The sequence below is a fragment of the Tachysurus vachellii genome, chromosome 19, assembly GCF_030014155.1.
Source record: "Tachysurus vachellii isolate PV-2020 chromosome 19, HZAU_Pvac_v1, whole genome shotgun sequence".
Taxonomy (NCBI): Eukaryota; Metazoa; Chordata; class Actinopteri; order Siluriformes; family Bagridae; genus Tachysurus; species Tachysurus vachellii.
Window position 1 is genome coordinate 17,992,066 of NC_083478.1, and position 22,974 is coordinate 18,015,039.

Here is a 22,974-nt window from a genome sequence, read left to right on the forward strand (position 1 = left end):
GACGCAGTAAGAATTTTAAAATAGTCTCCTTCTTAGTAATGGCGGCTCCGCAAGTCTCTCGCTCGGGAATAAAGAATAAATGGTACTTTACCCGCGAGCAGATAGAAAACAGTCCTTCTCGTCGAGCAGGACTGGACCCTGATAAAGAATTATCGTACAGACAACAGGCTGCTAATCTTCTACAGGACATGGGACAACGGCTCAATGTGTATCCTTGTGGTTTTTTTTTTACCTGAAGCGTCGAGAACAGATTCGTTAGCTTAGCATGTTAGGTACAAAAAAACAAACAACGCACTTGAAGCCGGTTCGGCTGTGTTTAGACTTCTCTGTGGATATTAATAGTGAGTGAACGGTGTGTAAATGATAAGAAGGTTATCTGTAAATAAAAGAAGAAGAAGTGTGTGTACTGTAGTGGATTAGTTTGTGAGCCCGGTGTTGTTAGCTATAACGCTAGCCGGGGGTTGTGCGGTGTGTGTGTGTGTGTGTAGGCCTCACCGCGGCAAACAGTACAGGATTTACTTCAGAAAACAAACTGTTATGATGTTTATTGCTTTGGTATCGTATAAGTCACTCTTTTATTACGATCACGTCGTAGTTTGGATACGCAAACCGATCTCGTTTGCACACTGTGTCGTTTTGTTTTAGTGGTTAGCTCGTGAACTTAGCCGGCCAGCTAGATAGCTAGCTAGCTAGCATTTCGTACGTTCTGGAATTCTTCAGCGATGATTCCTTAATAAACGTGTTTTAAATAATAACAATAATAGGAAACGAGAGGAAAAGCACGCCAAATATGTTTTTTTATGTCTATCTAGCCTAACGTATTTAACAAGTGTTTAATGTTTGAATCGCGCGTGCCCTTGCAAAGCTGCATGCTAACGTTATTAGCATGAGCATCAATTTCACTTTCGGTATTTAGCAACAGTGCTTTGTTTTCCCTCCTCCTCTTGTCCCTTGTGTATTGATGCTGTTTATTTTCCTTTGACGTCTATCGTCACTTTCTGTTTCTTCTCCGCCCGAATCTCTTTACTTTAGAAACGACAACAACACGCGTATTGCCTTGATGTGCTTGCGTGTTTGTTTTGTTTATTTCATGTCAGTAGTTTAAAGCCCTTAACTCCAACATGAACAGATCCCAGCTCACGATCAACACTGCCATCGCGTACATGCATCGCTTCTACATGATCCAGTCTTTCACTCGCTTCCACCGAAATGTAAGTCTGACTTCACCTGCTGTGGCTTCAAGTCACGTTGTGCAAAACCTTCATTTGTTGTCCAATGTTTGTTTTTTCTTTCTGGATCCAGGTGATTGCGCCTGCTGCGCTTTTCTTGGCAGCAAAGGTTGAAGAGCAACCACGCAAGCTGGAGCATGTGATTAAGGTGGCTCATGCCTGTCTCAATCCTCAGGAGCCTCCTCTAGACTCCAGGAGTGATGTAAGTATTGACCTAGAGAGTATGATTATGGAGATGGTGTGTGACAAGTTTGGCCTGTGATTGATGTAGGTGTGGGAATGTCTTTGGTGGATGCTTTTACAGTCACCACTGACAGTTCTTTACGTATCTCGATTAGGGCTGCACAGATTCAACACTGAGTATCAGTGTTAAGCGAATTGATCTGTTTTCCAGTTCTGTCTACTGATATATTTTGTGTTGTGATGATGTAGGTCACAACACAGATAATGTGTATGAATTGTCTAAAAGCTTGCCACTGGGACAAGTGGTGTTTTACAAAGACGCAATACACTTGCAGAAAAGAGGTCCATTGCGTCTTCTCTTGATATCTAAAGCCTACGCTGACCCTATTTTCCCCTATGTGACTAATAATAGGCCTCATTTATCAAGCTATGAGCAAGTTCACCTGTAAAGATCATTGACACAAGCTACACGTTCATCAAATTCCAGTTATTTTAGGAAAGCGTAAGGAGTTTGTATTAATGTACACACAAAGAGATTCCGTAATGTGGACTTTGGTTGATTTGGTTCAACTGGAAATGAGTTACTGAAAATTTGTTGCACTGCAAGATTTAAGTCTCTAATATTGTTTATATTTTTTCATGTAAATTAAATGAAACCAAAGCAAATCCAAAAATACTGCCTGTCCAATTGGGACAAAAGAAATGGCACATATAAAAGAAAGATGAATTGGTCTATGCCAGACTGATGTGCTGCAGTGGCTGAGCTGCATTACTTTCAACTTTTTACCATTGTTTTGTTGTTTAGTGTTTCGAGAGCTTTCATGTTTATGGAGTTTTGTGTGCATCGCTGTATGTAAATCAGCTGTGACGCACAGGCACCTTGGATACTTTTGTAAATCTGGCAGCAGTTTACAGACAGCTGTAATAAAAGGTTGCTAAATGAGGCCTATTGAGTGCAAAGAACATTTTTAAAGGATTACAAAGCAGCATTACACACTGTTTATGCTGTTTTACTGTTAATATTTTCTTTTTTAAACAGGGATTTTTCATATTCTTTACAGCAATTGGCTGTCAAATCCTGCAACAAAGCTTTTACATACTGCTGAATTCGGTATTCAGTGTGTGTGTGTGTGTGTGAGTGAAAGACAGAGAGTGTTAATATATGTATATAATATATATATATATCTATCTGTGTTGAAGGAGCTGGTGGTAGTTGTGTTTTGCTTGGCTGCTAACAGGGTACTTGTGAGAGAGAGTGATATGAGTGCATAAGACCCTGTGAGTAACCTGCCTGTCCTCTCGATCTCAGACTTACCTGCAACAATCCCAAGACCTGGTCATGCTTGAGAGCATTATACTCCAGACCCTCGGTAAGTTTGGAACTGGCAAAAGTGGGTCTATGAGTCACCACCACCACCATGTTAGAGTGAAGAGAGAATAATCCCCTTTGCTCCCATTCACAGCCGAGTCCCAGGAGTGAGCCGGAGCATTTCTCAGGCTCCTTGTAAACATCCATTGTTGTAACTCTCATCTTTTTTCAGTTCTTCCTATTTTTATTTTCAAGTCAACTTGGCAATGCAACCCTTTTCTGTGTGTTTTTCTGTTTTGTACCATCAGAGGATTTTTTGAGCCATTTTGTTTTGTGCCGTTGTGCTTTTGCGCACTTTTATTTCTTTATTTACTTTTTGCATTCTTTGCTGTTAAAGGTTATGAGCGGATTTTTCAGCACGAGAACAACTCAATAATATCACAGCGAATTTGCAGGGAAAATCCTGTCCTTAACTCACTCATTCATATTTGTCCAATCTAGGATCCGCCATCCGAAGAGTTTAAGCACAGCATTACAATCAAATAAAAAGCAAAGCATGGTCCTATCTGGGCTGTTTTATTATAATTGTTGTTTTCAGTGAATTTATCATCTAACCTAGACCCAGCAAACTTTATTTTCATGCTGTATTTATACGTTTGCCAGGTGTTTAGCAGGTTTGATGATGGTGTAGTAGTAGTACGTGAACATGGCTCTCACTGTTCCCTCTTTTTTTTTCTTTCTTCTTTTTCTTTCCTCTGCCTCTGTTGCTTCAGCCTTTGACATCACCATTGACCATCCTCACACACATGTTGTCAAGTGTACGCAGCTCGTACGAGGTAAGCACCTCTGTTTATTTATTGCATACTTGCAATTTATCCTCCCAGATGAATGTGGAATGCTGGCAGGCTTGAGTGGTTTTATTTCATTTGGGATGTTCTTGCATGTTTTTCTGTATTCCAGCGAGTAAAGACCTGGCCCAGACTTCATATTTTATGGCAACCAACAGGTGTGTTAATTCTTTGCCAAAAACAACAGCTTGTCATTCTTCTAATGAGCTTGTTATTTTGGTTTCTGTAGCTGATTACACCTCGTTTGTGTATATTATTATACTCATTGTCTTATAATTTTCTTTTTTCCTCCTTCTTCTCATGTTTGCTGAACCAACATGTTCATCCAGCCTGCACCTGACGACGTTCTGCCTGCAGTACAGTCCGCCTGTAGTCGCGTGTGTATGCATACATTTGGCCTGCAAGTGGTCTAACTGGGAAATACCCGTCTCTAATGACAGCAAGCACTGGTGGGAATACGTTGACCGAAAAGTCACTCTCGAGCTGCTGGATGGTATGTAAAGTGCATACGATTGCACATCTCTGCAGCACAGTACGAGTTAGGATGCATTTTCTTTTTCTGGTGGTTGAACCCACTCGTATGCTGTGAAACAATGACTTTAACCCCAAAAAAACTGTGCTGTTTGTCCTGATTTCTTCATGTTTGGTTCAGCTGTGTAGATTTGAAGTCAGTTTACATTTGAATGTTTTACAGAGCTCACACATGAGTTTCTACAAATCTTGGAGAAGACGCCAAGCCGTTTAAAACGCATTCGAAACTGGAAAGTAAGTCGTTTTTCCTTTCAGTTTTTATAGGCCTATTTATTTAAACAATTTACTTGTAATAATTATAGTTGTAAAAATACTTTTATTATACTCGTAATAATAAATTGCAAACTATTTTTAAGCAGCATGTTTTATATCTTTTACCGTTCCCTCTACCAATTTTAGGCATCGGGTCAAACAGCGAAGAAGCCGAAGGAAGGAGACAAGACAGAGGCCATGATGAGCATGATCTCCATGGCATCCTCTGAAAGCACGCTGGCTGGCCTGATGAGCCTCTCAGCTCCTCCTTCAACATCCGAGCCCTCCAGCCCCACATCGTCTATAGAGGATAAGCAGCCTGTCTTCAAAGTGCCTAACCCACCAGAACCACCCGCTCCCACGAGAGTGTCTCTGAGTGAGTACCGAGCCAAGCATGCAGACGAGCTCGCTGCACAGAAAAAGAAGCTGGAAAACATGGAGGCCTCTGTAAAGCGTGAGTACGCCACAGCTGCCCAGGCCCTCATGAACCAGCAGAGAAAGGAGAAGCATCATCATAACCACCACCAGCAGCAAGCTGGCTCGAGTTCCTCAGAACCCATCGTCCTAAAGATTCCGATAGAAGAGAGGCAGGATCGTGGCTCTATCAAAATGCGCCTGCCGAACAGCAACAGAGGAGCCGAGCAGGACCTGAAGTTAAAGCTCCGTATCCCAGAGAGACGATCGGGTTCAGGGGACGACGGAAAGAACAAAGAGAAGCACAGAGAGCGGACCAACCATCACCACCACCACCACAATCATCACCATCACCACTCCTCAGGGAGTAGCTCATCATCTTCATCCTCACACAAACACTCCAGCTCCGCAGGCGCTTCCACAAGTAGCAAAAAATCAGACCCGACAAGATCAAGCTCAGCTTCCTCGTCTCGAAAGCGAACTCACTCGTCCGCGCCCTCGCCTATCGCTCACCCTTCTAAAATCAGCAAGTTGTCCAGGAACTCGTACCAGCTGCCCCCACTGCCTCCGGACATCCTGCCATCACTTGCGCTTGCACACAATCAGGGAAATTACCCACACCCCAAAACGGACAAGGCTGACACCAACGGACATGGTGCCAGCACAGGTGGTCAGTCGAATGAGTACCAGGACACGTTTGACATGCTGAATTCTTTGCTGAGCGCCCAGGGAGTGCAGCCTGCGCAGTCCCAAATGTTTAACTATCACTCCCAATACGACTACAGATACAGCGTGAGCTCAAGAGGCGGGAACCTGCAACCTCCGCCACTTCCCGCGGAACCCCCTCCGCGGCTTCCACCACTGCCCGAATGAACCACCTCAAATACATCCCACGCAGTCCATACACCATCCCAGGCTTCCCAGATTTCATGTTTCATCATTTCTATATCTATCACGTGCATTAAGATAAATATCAAATGAACCTTCCAATACACAGATTCTGCTCCAGCCTGTTAAATCCATCCCAATCATCCCAGGTGTCTTTGTGGTCGGGTGGTTCCACGGCACCCAGACGTGTGGCAATAATGGCTAACATATAAACTATTAAAAACTAGCAAAAAAAAAAATGTAAAAGCAAAATGTTATTTATTTAAAAAAAAAAGTACATGCTATTTTTGTCACTCAGTTTTATATATGCATTATGTCTAAATGGTGATTAATAAGAATTGAGTAACTGAGCAAGAGGGACCTTTTTTGTTTTGGTGGTCATCCTCTGAGTAATTGTTGACAAGAAAAACGAAAGATTTGTTTTTACATATGGGTTTTTAACATTTTAACTAATTAAGTGTCTCTTTTTTAAAACCACAATATTTATTGATAGACTTTTTAAATGTAATTAAAAGTTGTTTTTTGTTTGTGTTTTTTATTTTTATTATTATTATTATTTTTTTTTTTTTTGCTTTGGAAGTCATTTGGATTTATTTTTATATTGGTTTGCATTATTGTGTGAGTCAAGTTGAAGATAAAACAAAACAAAACGGATAACAACAACAACAACAAAAAAAAAATGGTAACTCATGCAAATCTGCATGAAAATATTTCTAAAATCTGGTTGGTATCGTCTTTGTTCAGCCAAGTGTTCATGATCTAAAGTGGACATGCAATATTTTTCCTATTGAGAAAAAAAAAAGTTTTATGTTTGCATTTGTTATGAATTTATGGGCCCTTTGTGGAAGCAGTCATTGTTTTAAATGCTTGTAAATTGTGCTCGAAATTCTACTGAGTATATATATATATATTTTTTTTTTCATTTTGATCACACCAGGCAGTATCTAATGTGGTGGGTTTTTTTGTTTGTTTGTTTTTTTTGTTTGCAGAATATAATTATTGTGTATTGGCAGAAGAGACCACAAGCCATTGTGAAGCATTTATAGACCTTTATAAACTCATAACCCATATTAAAATAATCTGCTTGAATACGTCTACCAAAGTTGTATGCAGCACAGAGGATGTAGGACATGTAGAGAAATCCATCCTTAGCCACATATTGTATTTTCCTTTCGTTTTGTTTTCCAGTGTTGTGGGGGGGGATATTTTACTTTGGATGCGTTTACGCTCGGCTTGATTCTGAGACACGAAACGATTTTTCTACCGCCACATTAATGTTACTGTTGTGCCTGCCTCTGGTTACACTATCGAATAGGATGGATTTCTGATTGTATTCCTTCTCACATTACACATGATAAGCTCTGCATGCTAACGATGTACTGTTTAGTTTGAGAGTATTATTATTATTATTATTACCACTTGTTCCTCCGAGGCTATAGTCTGCCATTACTCCTTACCAAAAGCATGAAGCACACGCTCCTTAACTCTCCCTACTGAATATTTAGATGGTGCTGGAGATAAAGGGGTCACACGTTGTTTTTTTTATTATTATTATTATTTTTTATTTTTGCCTGTCGTCGTATCAGATTCCTGTTATCTTAAGGATACGGAAAGGTCGAATCTCAAGACTCGTGCAATCACCACTTCATCTTTTCACGCCTGCAAAGAAAAGATTTTTTTGTTTTTGTTTTATTAAATGTATACACCACACTATGTTCCGTGGTACCACATGAACTCTCAGGTTTCAGATTTGAATTCTTGGAACATTTCTTGGCAGAAGAAACTTTGTGAACTCTGTTCCTTTTTCTAAATGTGATTGATATCTCATGTAAATAAATGTTTTATGAGAACATGACTTCGGGGTGATCTTTTCAGTTATTGACCTTTCACTTTTAAACAGCTTTTTTGGACTGTCAGTGTTGTATTTAATTCTGATATAGAAATGTAAATATTTCTGCAAATATTAAACACATTTTTCATGTTTTGAGTTTGTGGAATTAGTAAATCCCAAAATCTTGGCAAATAGGAGTCACGAGTGCTCGATTCTGATCCTGACTTCCAATCCCTAGCATTTTCCTCTGACACTGTATGACTTATTGTTTAATCAGCACACTAATGCTGACTGCTATTCAAATCAGGATTACAGATTTCTAATTAGCACTTTATCTTAAATCCTTTCAAATTTAGCACTCATTCATCATTGACTACTTTTCCAAACAGGAGCCACAGCTGATTCAACCCGTTGAGGAACAATACGTTCAGGTGTGGCTTCTGATTAAAAGCCTATGCTCGGACACTGCTGTGTAATTGTGTCTATGGTAACATATGATGCGCAGGAACTTAAAAAACGTAATTTAACAAAGAAAACAAAATGGTTGATAAGTGTCTCCCTGGTGCTCCAGCATCAGGATCACATGCTCTCACCATTGTGGCACAGGCATTGAACCCACCACGGTAACAAGGGGTCCGTGCCGAGCCCGGTAAGAAGGGTATCTGGCGTTAACCTTGTGCCAAATCCAAATATATGTATCATATGAACAGAAGAAATAGCGGATGAAGGACACCAACAGCATAATATTTTATTATATGATTATGGTTTTCTGTGAGAAGATGTTTAACACAAAAGAAAGGAGTCTCCCATGTCAGCAGTTTCAGGAACGTCTTCAGTACAGGGTTTATTTATGTGACTCTTCATTCATTCACTCATCTTCTACCGCTTATCCAAACTACCTCAGGTCACGGTTAGCCTGTGCCTATCTCCGGCGTCATTGGGCATCAAGGCAGGATACACCCTGGACGGAGTGCCAACCCATCGCAGGGCGCACACACATGCACGCACGCACACACACACACACACTCTCATTCGCTCACTAGGGACAATTTTCCAGAGATGCCAATCAACCTACCATGCATGTCTTTGAACCGGGGAGGAAACTGGAGTACCCGAAGGAAACCCCCGAGGCATGGGGAGAACATGCAAACTCCACACACACAAGGTTGAGGCGGGAATCGAACCCTGACCCTGGAGGTGTGAGGCGAAAGTGCTAACCACTAAGCCACCATGCCCCCCTTATGTGACTCTTTTAGTGCTTTAATGGTTTCTCAGTACCATGACGTTTAACTCAAGACTGAGGTGAAGTGCAGGTGAGGAAACAACTGTTACAGCATAACAGGAACTTCTCTTCTCTTGTGGATCGAGCACAACTAGGATCAGAACTATAAATGGATTAAAAAAGCAATATGTGTTGGTTATTAATAACTTGCAATATTTGGCTTATTGTTGTTCAACAGGAGGAATGAAAGGAACACTTCAGGACATGGAGTTATGAGAAAATAATCAACTTCGTATTGAATCACATCCCCACAACTGGTTACTGATTATTTTTCTAGATTTTATTCTTTACATAGTAAACATCAATGAGTGGAAGCCTGTCAACTGTTATGTTTGGATCAGGAAAAAAATCATGTTTATTATTATTTACTTTTAGACAAAGAAGGTCATTTGTACTCAGTATTACAGATACTATGTTTAAAGAATTTCTTTTTAATAACTTACAAGAACAGGGGGGCACGGTGGCTTAGTGGTTAGCATGTTCGCCTCACACCTCCAGGGTTGGGGGTTTGAATCCCACCTCCGCCTTGTGTGTGTGGAGTTTGCATGTTCTCCCCATGCCTCGGGGGTTTCCTCCGGGTACTCCGGTTTCCTCCCCCGGTCCAAAGACATGCATGGTAGGTTGATTGGCATCTCTGGAAAATTGTCCGTAGTGTGTGATTGAGTAAATGAGTGTGTGTGTGTGTGTGTGAGTGAATGAGAGTGTGTGTGCCCTGCGATGGGTTGGCACTCCGTCCAGGGTGTATCCTTCCTTGATGCCAGATGACGCCTGAGATAGGCACAGGCTCCCCGTGACCCGAGGTAGTTCGGATAAGCGGTAGAAAATGAGTGAGTGAGTGAGAACTTACAAGAACATATGAGTCATATTGGCCTTTTTGGACCAAAATCTGGTCATCCAATCATCAACAGAGCTTGTGGTATTTAAAATAATAATAATAATAATAATAATAATAATAATAACGTGTTAATGAATTAGAACAAAACAAGGTCATAAAGACAAATTACTCGAGGTCCTTAAGATGTTTCTCTCGTCTTAATGCTCTCGTGACTCCACTGTACCAGACTGTAACATCGGATTAACTCTCAACCCGTTTTTTTTTATACAAAAAGCATAAAATACACATCATGACCCGACATTTCAACATCTCTAACATCCCTTGTTCCAGTGGATTTGTAGGAGGTTTTTATTAATGATGTGAGAGAAGATTTGTACCTGCAGTAAGCATACAGAAATATTCAAAGCTTTACTACATAAACCTCTTATGAGTAGGGAGCCGCTTTAAGACGTGTGTGTGTGTGTGTGTGTGTGTGTGTGTGTGTAGGAGTGGCCGCTTGGACTCTATCAGTGATGTCAGACGTGATGTAAACTCATATAACATAAATGTACATATATATATATATAAGTATATTCAGCATGGATTTGACCTCCTTCACTACACTTATGGATGAAAACAACAAAATGAAGCTATTTTCAACAATTTTTATATTGCTCTTTTTTTCAGTGGTCCTGTCGAGTAAGTATCTGTTTTTTTTTTTTTATATATATTTTTCCAAAATATTTAATTCGGCCTATTTCTATAGACAACAGAGGTTTTGACTTCCTACTGCAATTAAATGTGCTAGGGTCAGTGTTTCTTCACTACAGGAAGAAAAGGAATTTGTACTTGCTGTCCTGTTGATAATTTTGTCTTTTTCCTGTAGAGAGAAAGAGAGAGAGAGAGAGAGAGAGAGAGAGAGAGAGAGAGAGAGAGAGAGAGAGAGAGAGAGAGAGAGAGAGATATTCATGGCTCTTAAGTGATAAAAGGAACTAAACAGTTTTATGGACCTTTCACAATATTAATAGCAACAAGTTACCTGCTTCAATCCTTCCATTAATATTATTTATTATATATTATATATTTTGCACTTCCAAGGAATGTGTCTGGTTTCAAATGTAGATATTTTATTTTATGTAATATTTTATTGAGTTTACTTAAGTCATTTCCAGTGTATTTTAGTGTGCTGCTGTTTCCAGTTGATTTCCAGTTGAATGCAAAAAAAATAACATATTTTCTTTCAAGCATATTCACCATGTTAATTAAAGAGCGATTTAAGGAAATCTAGTACAAGCCATTTTTAATTAATGTTTAATTAATGTCATGTATGATTTATTGTAAGAATTTTGGAAGAATATCAATGTCAGTCATTGATCATGACAAATTCAATTCACTTCAATTTTATTTGTATAGCGTATGACATTTTATCAAAGCAACTTTATGGAACATAAGAAGAAGTTATTATAGTATTATAACATATAAAAATTAAATATTATACAAAAGATCAAGATTAACATTAGACCTATAATTAAGTCTTATATGTGTTGGTATTTATCCTAATGAGCAAGTCTGAGGTGACTGACGTGACTGTGGTGAGATGGTAGAGGAACCAGAGAGCAACCAGAATCAAAAGGGAACCTCATCCTCTTTTGGGTGACACGAGAGGGTGTGATTTTAAATTATTATATAGTATTATAGGATAGTATTACTACGCATAATGTCCTTTCTACAGTCAGATACAATCCGACAATTGTGTATTGATTAGGAGGTTGTTGATATTCCCAAAGTCCACATGTAGTTGTCATCTTCTGTTTGAATGTCTGAATCCTCATGAAGTGGAATCCAACTTATTTTCTGCTGTGTGTAATTAGGATTTAGATTTACATCCTAAAAGATATAAAAGGAGCTCGTTAATTTTGCAGACAGACTTTATTTGAGTTGCTACAACACTGACATCTCATGGCCACATGTAACTACTCATCTACAAAAAAACAAACAAATCCTTAGTTCAAGTTAAAGTTGTTAAACTCACTTGAAGTTTGAAAGTTAAAGTACAAGATCCAGAAAAGAAAAAGTCACTGATTTTAAAGTCTCTTTCAGCAAAGAACCAAGAAACATTAGCTAAGCTAATCTCTCCTCTTAGCTAGCATGAGCATAATTCTAATTAGCTGAATGTAAACAGCTAGCTGCCACAATCCAAACTGCTGTGAGATAAATACCTGTACACAGCTGTGCATAGATTACTGTGATGAGTATTAACTTGCATTCTTGATGAAGGTTTTATTTGTCAGTAATTTGTTAGCTATCTGGTGCTAAACGTGACCACGTGATCACAGAGGTATGGAGTATTTGAAGATGTAGTGAGTAGAAAGAGGAACAGTATTTGCTTCATTAATCAAATGTCAAAAGGGTTAAATAAAAAAGGTTTAAACACAGTAACAAAGTAACTGGAGGCAGAATCTGAACTTTCCAGAATCTACTGAGAAAGGAGTGTGAGATTTTTTTTTTAGGTAGCAGAAAGACTAACGGGAATTAGTCACATCTCTCAATGCCTTCCACCTGATCTAGCCAAATAAGAAGTCAGTAGATTTAAAGATTAATCTGGTATTAAAGCAGGCTAATTAAACTGGAAATCTAACATCGAGGTTTTTTCAGTTAAACGAATTACTCATTCTAATCACCACATATTTTATCTAAGCCTCTTAAACCATAGCACATAATTCGTAACAAATACCCTGGTGCTGATTTGACTTAGAGTCTTAGAGTGTGTGTGGGCCTGCTGGGTGCATGCCAGTGTAAAGCGACATCTGTAATTAATGTTGGATTTTAGTGATAGAAATGTGTTTATTTATTTCTTATTGTTTTTATAAGTTGTGGCCACAAATGAATATATTAAAGTCATGGGTTAAGCTTCTCAAAATATATAAAAATAAAAGGTTTTCTGTTTTGTAGCCATGAAATACTTAGCTATTATACACTATTTTATTATTTGTATTTTAACAAAACTATGAAAGCTCTGGAAGATTGTACATATTGCTTAATAATTTAGAAATCATTAGAATTTAGAATCATTTTTTTATCTAAATAAAATTCAATTCAATTAATTCAAATCTCAAACCAATTTATACAAAACATTGTATTTAATTTTATTTTTATTATAAACCAACACACCAGTAATGTTGATTATGTTTATTCGTTTGCCTTTTGATTTTTAACCTAGAACCTAGAATCCCTATTCCAGGCATCAGTCTGGCCATCCTGCACTGGGTTTGTAGGAGTCATCAGTCAATCTGTGCTAAAAATAATAATATAAAACACTACATATTTGTTTGAAATTGTTTTTTTTTTTTTTATTTGATGTTAAACCTAGATATCAAAATGTGGATATAGCTCTCAGTGTTAAATGAGCGATACAGTGATAAGCTGAATTGGAAACGGCGGTGACAGAAAACTAAGCATGGATACGATTAATAAAATTACTCTTTTACTTCTTAGAATGATCTATAAAGTCATACTGGAGTCAGTGGGGTTGCAACATGGATATATCATTAACATCTGCTTAAGCAGATTCTGTGAACAGTGAATAGACTTTGCATATTACTGAGAAATTATTAACTGAAGGTTCATGACTTTCTACAACATATTATTTGTGGGCTCCGGTTTCACAGTTCAACATAATAAATCACAGCCATGACATACTTTAGGTTCAGGTTTATAGCTTTTTGGGTTTACTGACTCAGAGACAGTCCTTGTTTATAAATAATCATCCAGTCACATTAACAGCTCCCAGGAAATGGAGTTGGATTCAGACTTTAATACTCAGCATCTTTAAAACCAAAAGTTCTACCAAAAAATTCATGTTTGCTAACACATCGATCTATGTTCAGTTCCCATGGGTGATAGTGTATGGACATTTCATTTCATGTCATACTGCGTATGATTGTGTATGTGCCCAATAACATTTGAACTTAATTCGTACCATTTCAGAGCAATTCCAGAAAAACAAGTCCACAGCCAGATTTATACGCTACCAGAAATGGAACACAAAAATGTACCCGGTGTGGAAGAATGGAGACCCGCGTTACACGAGCAGCTGGACAGGTGCCATTGCCTTTTTTTTTTTTAATAAATATTCTAACATTTATTGTTATTACATTTACATTTACAGCATTTAACAGACGCCCTTTTCCAGAGCAACGTAAAAAAAAAATCCATTTTTATCTCATTTTATACAACTGAGCAATTGAGGGTTAAGGGCCTTGCTCAGGGGCCCAGCAGTGGCAGCTTGGTGGATGTAGGAATTGAACTCACAACTTTACGATTGGTAGCCCAACACCATAACCACTAGGCTACCACATTATTAGGCACTTTATCCTGATCTGGGTCATGTTAGACCCAGAATCTATGCCAGGAATACTCTTTCCTAAAAAAAAACTGATTCCTAAAAAAAAAAAAAAATAAATAAAGTTATACCACACATGATTAAATTCTAATATAAACAATCTCTATAAACCACACCTATGTTTTGACAGTCTAGCAACATTTTGATGCACATACTCTAGGTGTACCAACTTGTTTTGCATGTAAAGTGAGTTGTTTTCATGTCCACAGGTGGAGAGCTGAAATTTGATGTCCGTAATGATGCCCCAACTCTCACTGGTGCTAATGTCACCTTCACTATTGACATAATCCTCCCAGACAACCAGCTGGTCCTACCAAATGAGGAGGTTGTTTGGAGAAAAAACTGCTTTGTAAATGGTACGTCTGACAATGCAGTACCATTAATACATGTGTGACATGCCGTGGAGCAAGGGAAAGACACAGAACACAGTTTCTGTTTGTGTTCTCAACAGATCTGTCCATTCATGTTCATGTAACTCAAAGCATGTATTTTTTTTCATAGTTACACAGTTTCTGTTATCGGCATCTATAAATATTTGTTCTCATGCTAGCCTCTTGTACAGTTAAAGACAAAACCAGCAACACATCATATTCATTCATCTTCTACCGCTTATCCGAACTACCTCGGGTCACGGGGAGCCTGTGCCTATCTCAGGCGTCATCGGGCATCAAAGGCAGGATACACCCTGGACAGAGTGCCAACCCACACATCATATTATCTAATGAAAACATTCCTGTGCCTGAAAACTTAAAGTTACAGCTTTACCACTGATGTCATCAAAACGCTGACACTGGAGACTCCTTCCAAAAATTCCAAATTTCATGACAATGAATGAAAAAGAGGGGGGGCACGGTGGCTTAGTGGATAGCACGTTCGCCTCACACCTCCAGGGTTGGGGGTTCGATTCCCGCCTCCGCCTTGTGTGTGTGGAGTTTGCATGTTCTCCCCGTGCCTCGGGGGTTTCCTCCGGGTACTCCGGTTTCCTCCCCCGGGTCCAAAGACATGCATGGTAGGTTGATTGGCATCTCTGGAAAATTGTCCGTAGTGTGTGATTGCGTGAGTGAATGTGTGTGTGTCCTGCGATGGGTTGGCACTCCGTCCAGGGTGTATCCTGCCTTGATGCCCGATGACGCCTGAGATAGGCACAGGCTCCCCGTGACCTGAGATAGTTCGGATAAGCGGTAGAAGATGAATGAATGAATGAATGAATGAATGAATGAATGAATGAATGAAAAAGAATGAAAATCTGTAGAATGAATCAAGTTGCCGAGGATAAAACAATATTCACTATCCTAATTTTTCGATTCTTTTTTTTTCAACTAACATTCTAATCTATCAAGGTATCCAACGTCATGAAGGTGAGCCTGTCTACCCTCAGGAATCCATTGATAAGCAGGATGCCGTTTTTCCCGATGGATCTCTGCTTCACAAGCATGGAGCCCAAAAATCACCTTATGTGTTTGTGTGGAAAACCTGTGGTATGTTTAGCAATATTTTAACACTCTCATTCTGTTCTTGCATATCAATGGAAGTGATAATTGTTCCGGTAATCTTGATACGATTTTAAAAATCTAGGGTGAGCAGGGTGTCCAGGATGTCCCCTGCCTTGTGCTCCAATTCTCGTGGGATAGAATCTAGGCTTCCTAAAATAATGTGTCGAATAAGTGGTTAAAAATGGATAATTATATAATAATAAACAACAAATAAATAATAAAGAACCTTTAGATTTACTGTTACTAATGTAAAGATAATTTATTTCTAATAACAACATGCCCTAATAAAATGTTTTTATTTCTTGCATATCGAAGCAATTTGCCAACAATTATATTTTTTTGTTAATTAAAGAACACATACCAAAAATTTATCCAGTTATTGTTGTTTAATGTTGTGGAATATCTGTCAAAATCATATATGTTATAGTAGCTATTCATAGTTGACAATCATGCACCAATCACTATTCAGAATTAAGCTTAAAAAAAAAAAAAACAAGTAGATCAATTGCCCTATTTATACTTTTACATTCCTTCTTTTTTTTTGCCTTAGGAAAATACTGGCAGGTGAGCGATGGTCTATCTTCCTCTCTGACCATCAGCACTGAAGGCATCCACTTGGGCTCCTATGTAATGGATGTGGTTATTTATCACCACAGAAAAAGAGACAAATTCATCCCAATTGGCTATGCTTCCACACAGTTTTGTGTCACTGGTGAGCATCCATCCAACCACTTATCCATTCATCCATCCATCCACCCTTCCAATAATAAATAATTTATTCCATCTTTTCTTCAGACCAGATCCCATTTGCTGTCACTCTCACACAAGTTAATGATGAAGATGAAAGAGACCAGACATTTATCCAAAACCGTGCCATTGCCTTCTCCATTGCCATCCATGACCCCAGTTCTTACTTGGTCAACTCTGATATAACCTTTAACTGGGATTTTGGAGATGGGAGTGGCACAGTGATTTCAAGAGAACTCACACTCACCCACACCTACACCAAGACTGGCTTCTTTAAACCCCATGTTGTCGTCCAGGCTTCCATTCCAAATCCGTCCTGTCGTACTCCTCCAAATACAACTCCAGTTACTAACCCCACCGCTGATGCCTTTGTCTCTGAGAAGCGTGCAGGGCCTGTTCAGCTTATCTCGACTGGTAGGCTCAATATTACAATGTTTGTACCAGAATACAAATGATTAAACTCGATAAAAACCTCAATTCTATTTTCATGATTCACACAGAAAGCGCATCTAAGGACATGGAACAATCCGGTTCATTCAGTGATGACCTAAAAACAGCTCCCCATCTGGTCACTGATGGAGGTTTGTTGTTTATTTATTTATTTAGTTGTTTTTTTTTTTTTTACATGCTATTTGTCCATTGTAAGAATTGTAGTGTTCATGTGTGTACAGAAAAATCATGATTTTTTCTTGTTTCCAGTAACGGATTTGAAGACTACTTACCAAGATACTACTGTATTCAAAAATCCCCAGCCACCAAATTTTGAGCAGGACTGTGTGGTCTACCGCTACGGCTCCTTCTCCACACGGATCACAGTTGTTGGTGTGTTCTCCGGCTAAACAACCATTTTGATTAGAGGCATTAGTAGACACATCCTCCATGATCCTAAGCTAAAACCAAGATACAAATTTGATTTTATTAACAAATAATTCATACATTTTTTTTTACTGTATATAGTTCTATTTAATGTTTTGCATCATCCATGAGATAAATAACAAGAAATGGCAAGAAACTGATTATTACAAAAAAATTCCAGTTCACCGAGTTCACTGATATAATCAGGTATTGAATTTTTGATAATTATTGATTTCTCAGAGAGCGTTGAGGACATGCAGATGGTCCAGGCTGTCAGTGCTTTTCGTGAACAAAACACTGTAGATTTCACCATTTCCTGTCAGCAAAGGTATTCGCTAACGACGACGTATATGCAACACTGAAACACCACATAGAAGGAAAATCTTCTGCATCAGCTAATTTTCATGTAATGTCCTCTTTCAGTTTGTCTGCAGACATGTGCACTGTGATATCCAAGTGCCTTTCTCAAAGCAAGACCATCTGCAGTGTTATAAGCTCTTTACCAGAGTGTCAGCTCCCTCTTCGACATCTGTTCAATCACTCTGGCAACTTTTGCATTAACGTGTCAGTGACTAATGACGTCAGCGTTTCAGTCAGTAGTACCAAGATAAACGTTCTCACTGGTGAGTAATAATATATCTGTATATGTAAAAGCAGAGTATCTTCATGTTAATACTTTTTATTGTACTCCAACTCCAAATATAGCTGTACTAGGAATTCTGGGTAACATTTGTTCCAAATATCTGTTTAACTAACAAAATGTGGAACATGTACAAAAAAAACCCTTTATAAATTTATAAAGATACCCTGAACGCTGTGCACATTATTACTTTACTTTTTAAAAGTAAAGTACTTTACTTATTTTTTTATACTTTATTTATTTTTTAATACTTTACTTATTACTTTACTTTTTTTTTTCCAGGTTCCAGGTTCATCATCATAGGAACCCTGGCTATGGTACTGGGTATCATGGCAGTTGCATTAGCAATATGGATCTTTACCTACAAGTAAGTCAGTGTAGCTTTTTCCCTTGATTTTATCCAAGTACCAAAAATCATTATTTCTTTCCATCTTGAGCCTTTAACTTAACATGAACAAATATGACTTGGGGTATGTAAGAAGATGAGACATTCCAAAGTATTTGTACTTTCCATATTTTTCTTCTGACTTCATAGACATGTGCATCTTACGTAGCTATCTGAGTAGCAGCTTCTGCCAATATCTAGCCTGTCCTACAAAACAAATCAGTAGTTACTGGTGTTTTATCTGTGTATGATTTTTCTCCTTATGTGTTAAGAGAGCTTAGCATTGCTATAAGTTTTATATCATTTCTTCAGCTTTTATTACAAAGACACTTAGAATCAAGACAGGAAACTTCTAAGCAGCTGAAGGTCATTGCTCAATGCCCCAGCTTGACAGAACTACTGTTTTTCTCAGTGGTGATTTTACTTTATCTGTTAAAACAAGTACACATGGTACTATTTCTAGCTATGAAAAGACATTATAAATAATATTAGACATTTTGCCATTATCAGTGTTAGTCAGCACATTGTTTCCTTTTCAACTCATTTGAATCAGGATATTTAAAGCATTATTCATGAACATAAGGTGCTAGAAAAATGATGTACTTGAAATGTACACAGTAGATAATAAAAGGCATTGTGAAATAGACCTCAGTGATCCTTTGCTCTACAATTAAAATGAAAGCTCCTATTGTACATGCATATATACATATTTGCTGACAAAAACAGTATTATACATGAGCTCAACTGTATCTGGTAATTAAACAATGATAAGATGTTATTTCTATGTTCTCCTTCAGGCATCTAAATCTCTACCAGCCTCTGTCTGAGATTTCTGCAGCTGGAATTACATATTCAATTCTCCTTTGTGGTTTGATAAAGCAGAAGGCAGCACCGAAACACTCTGTTCTTCTTCACAGGGCAGCGTGAACAAGCATTTCCAGCAACAGGGAATAATCTAACAGCTCTATAGACCAAATTATGGCTATAAAAACCTTTTCCTTTATTGTTATTTTTTTGTAGGTGTACTTGATTTTGTATTTTACAGAAAGATCCAAATGTCATAACATCCATTCTTACAATTCTAAAAAAAAAGATACTACTGTACTGAGTCTTCAGTTTTGTTTTTAATGCAATTTAATAAACTATTCAAAAGCCATATTGCAGTGTTAATACTTGGGTTCTCTGAAAACCATCTTTAAAACCCCACATGGCCAGAAGAGGGTGCTCAGAACAGAGTATCTTACATGCAAGTTCCCCATTTTATACTTTCCCAGGAACCATGTACAACTTTAGCACAAGTGAAAGTTTGCAAGACTTCTCGTGAAATTATCTTAACTAATATGAAAAAACAACAAACAAAAACAATTAAATCAGTCATGATTTTATTCAGTCACATTATACTGGCCAAGACATTAACAATAGTACAAATACAGATGTAAAGTTTACACTTGATACTTAAGGAATATCATGTGTACATACATGCTTTAATTTCCATTTTTGTTCCCACCCTCTAATATTCCTCTCCTTCTTCCTCTCCCTCACCTTCAATAGAGTCAACACCAACTTCCTCATAATCCTTCTCTAGGGCAGCCATGTCCTCTCTGGCCTCAGAGAACTCACCCTCCTCCATACCCTCACCCACATACCAGTGCACGAAGGCACGCTTGGCGTACATCAGATCAAACTTGTGATCGAGACGAGCCCAGGCCTCTGCAATGGCCGTGGTGTTGCTCAGCATGCACACAGCCCTCTGCACCTTGGCCAGGTCTCCACCTGGAACCACTGTGGGGGGCTGGTAGTTGATGCCCACCTTGAACCCAGTGGGACACCAGTCCACAAACTGGATGCTGCGCTTTGTCTTTATGGTGGCAATAGCAGCATTCACATCTTTGGGCACCACATCACCACGGTACAGCAGGCAGCAGGCCATGTACTTACCGTGACGTGGGTCACATTTTACCATCTGATTGGCCGGCTCAAAGCAGGCGTTTGTGATTTCGGACACAGAGAGCTGCTCGTGGTAAGCCTTCTCTGCAGAGATCACTGGAGCATAGGTGGCCAGTGGGAAATGAATACGGGGATAGGGCACCAAGTTGGTCTGGAATTCAGTAAGATCGACATTGAGGGCACCATCGAAACGGAGAGAGGCAGTGATGGAGGACACAATCTGGCTAATCAGCCTATTCAGGTTAGTGTATGTAGGACGCTCAATGTCGAGGTTCCTACGGCAAATGTCATAGATGGCTTCATTGTCTACCATAAAGGCACAGTCGGAGTGCTCGAGGGTGGTGTGTGTGGTTAGGATGGAGTTGTAGGGCTCCACCACAGCTGTAGACACCTGGGGAGCTGGGTAGATGGAGAACTCCAGCTTGGACTTCTTACCGTAGTCAACAGACAGGCGTTCCATCAGCAGGGAGGTGAAACCAGAACCGGTTCCACCACCGAAGCTGTGGAAGACCAGGAAACCCTGCAGGCCTGTACACTGGTCAGCCTATAGAGAATCATATAATACTTTTATCCATATTGTTTTGTTATAATTAACATTAATGTCGGACAGTTTAAAGATACTCACTAGTTTGCGGATCCTGTCCAAGACCAGATCGATAATTTCCTTGCCAATGGTGTAGTGACCACGAGCATAGTTGTTAGCAGCGTCCTCCTTTCCTGTGATGAGCTGCTCAGGGTGGAACAGCTGGCGGTATGTTCCAGTGCGGACCTCATCTAAAGGAAAGGCACAGTACATTAAGAAAATTGAACAGACCAATCAATAAATCAATACATTTTAAAAACCAGCAGTATAATGTGAATCCAACCTATGACAGTAGGCTCCAGATCCACAAACACAGCCCTGGGGACATGCTTTCCAGCTCCAGTCTCACTGAAGAAGGTGTTGAAGGAATCGTCTCCACCTCCGATGGTTTTGTCGCTGGGCATCTGTCCGTCCGGCTGGATGCCGTGTTCAAGACAGTAGAGTTCCCAGCAGGCATTGCCAATCTGGACACCAGCCTGACCCACGTGAATAGAGATGCACTCACGCTGTGGGAGGCAAAGTTTAAAGTATATAGTAAATTTAAAACACAATGGACAGTCACATTTTTTTAAACAATATAAAAGCTTATATAAATTGATAAACCTAATAGTTCTAGACTTGGGAATAAATGAATGGCTATTTTGAGACTAAAATGCTGATGTAAGCAACGAGACAAATGCAAGGCTGCATAACAAAGCCAGCAGTCAGCAAAGCTGTCTCTATTCATGGGAATGAGAAAGCAGAAAAAGCCATGAAAGAGCCACACCCAATCCACCACAGACTGTCTAACCACAGCAAGAGAAAGAAACACCCACACCCACCCACACACAGACACACACACACACACAGTCTCTCTCCTTTTTTATTTAAAAATAAAAAAAACATCCGTACCTAAAAAGCTCAAAAGGAGCCTTTCATGTGGATTTCTATATCTGAAAAGAAAATTTTGTTGTCATATAGACCAAAAAGGAAGACTGTGCTACCACAATATTTCACTGAGCACAATCACTACAGTTATATTCAAAGTGAATGCAATATTATATGTCCCAAGGACATGAGCAGTTGTCAAATGAATCAGGAATGGGAAGTGCTCAGCCATGCCAGACACAGGAGCCAGCAAACAGCTGCTGGTGTCTCCACCCAGGATCTTTCAGTGAATGGAGGCAAAGAGGATGGGGCGCATTTCATGAATATTCTCTCCTCCTTGTCAATGCTAACAATGCACGCCTGATCACTCCATCAGGAATCCTGGGAAGAGCCATTTAGTTAAGGTATTAACATAATAAAAGCAAAGTATGCAGGGATTACAGGCAAATGCAGAGTGCGCACAACAGAAGCCAGGAGGAGGAGGAACAGTTTTGTATTATTTGCATTTGCAAATCAACACGTATAGCTATTGTAAATATCTATATAGATAAAGCTTCAGATAAGGATAAGGGTTTATTCATAATACAGAACAATGATATGGTATAAGATAATATGATATCTTTATAATTCATGTATAAAGTCAGAGCTGACATCATCTCATCACTGTATTGGGTACCAAAATGAATGAATGAATGAATGAATGAATGAATGAATGAATGAAATGGAAGCATATCTTAGTCTTTCCAGATAATAAAAATTAAATAATTAAACAGGTTTTGGTATTTAAAATGAGACTATATACTGAGACAGGCTACATGATCCGAAAAACGACTACACTCACCATTTTCCCGAAAGATGGCTGACGAAGGAACCACGATCACAAGAAAGGAAGCTGAAAGCAAAGATGAATGTTGACAGTATTGAGGCGCAGCATAAAGCCCACGCAGACACATCAGCGAGGGGCGGGGCGTAGATTTTATGACGTAATGTCGTAACAAAAGCAGCCAATCAGAGCCGCCACAAGATTCTCATTAGTCCAGCGTGTGTCGAAAACGTGATTGTTAGATATACTTTAAATAACGTGACTATTATTTAATGGCGCATCTTGCACCATTAAAACAGATTTATACAGTCTCTGAGTATCTCACTTATATGTTGTTCTTCTGGGGGCAATTTGTCAATGATTACATGTTTTAAATATTTATAATTAATTAACAACACGCTTTACTTTATAGCCATTTAATACTCTGGAACAATTACAAGCCAAGTTGCAGTACAGTGTTAGAAAATTTACTGACTGTAACAAAACTGAGACTGGAGACAAATTATTATAAATGTTAAATGAATATATCCTATTAGTGATTATTATCAGGATAATAAGGTTCATTATTATTAAATTATTACAATGAAAATTTTAATGTGTTAGGAGTGTATTAATAGAAACATGTGATTTAGAAACATGATCAAACTCTAT

General features: G+C 38.9%; 3 protein-coding genes across 3 annotated transcripts; 2 read left to right on the top strand and 1 right to left on the bottom strand.

Annotated features, from left to right (window-relative positions):
- Window positions 1-8: 8 nt before the first annotated feature.
- On the top strand, window positions 9-7,509 carry ccnt1 (cyclin T1). The gene is made up of 9 exons (XM_060894797.1): window positions 9-208; window positions 1,130-1,211; window positions 1,303-1,431; window positions 2,722-2,782; window positions 3,495-3,557; window positions 3,682-3,727; window positions 3,899-4,062; window positions 4,264-4,334; window positions 4,500-7,509. The coding sequence occupies exons 1-9, from the start codon at window positions 39-41 to the stop codon at window positions 5,637-5,639; spliced, it is 1,926 nt and encodes a 641-aa protein (XP_060750780.1). The 5' UTR covers window positions 9-38; the 3' UTR covers window positions 5,640-7,509.
- A 2,716-nt stretch (window positions 7,510-10,225) lies between these two features.
- Window positions 10,226-19,120, top strand: pmelb (premelanosome protein b). The gene is made up of 12 exons (XM_060894594.1): window positions 10,226-10,280; window positions 13,569-13,682; window positions 14,193-14,339; window positions 15,324-15,461; window positions 16,027-16,188; window positions 16,272-16,637; window positions 16,724-16,804; window positions 16,923-17,045; window positions 17,319-17,406; window positions 17,502-17,701; window positions 18,001-18,085; window positions 18,901-19,120. Exons 1-12 carry the CDS (start codon window positions 10,226-10,228, stop codon window positions 19,028-19,030), a joined length of 1,689 nt encoding a protein of 562 aa, XP_060750577.1. The 3' UTR covers window positions 19,031-19,120.
- Window positions 19,121-19,468: 348 nt separating this feature from the next.
- On the bottom strand, window positions 19,469-22,465 carry LOC132861861 (tubulin alpha chain). Its single transcript, XM_060893471.1, has 4 exons — window positions 22,342-22,465; window positions 20,917-21,139; window positions 20,676-20,824; window positions 19,469-20,594 (listed from the first exon to the last, which is right to left on the bottom strand). The coding sequence occupies exons 1-4, from the start codon at window positions 22,342-22,344 to the stop codon at window positions 19,614-19,616; spliced, it is 1,356 nt and encodes a 451-aa protein (XP_060749454.1). The 5' UTR covers window positions 22,345-22,465; the 3' UTR covers window positions 19,469-19,613.
- Window positions 22,466-22,974: the final 509 nt, after the last annotated feature.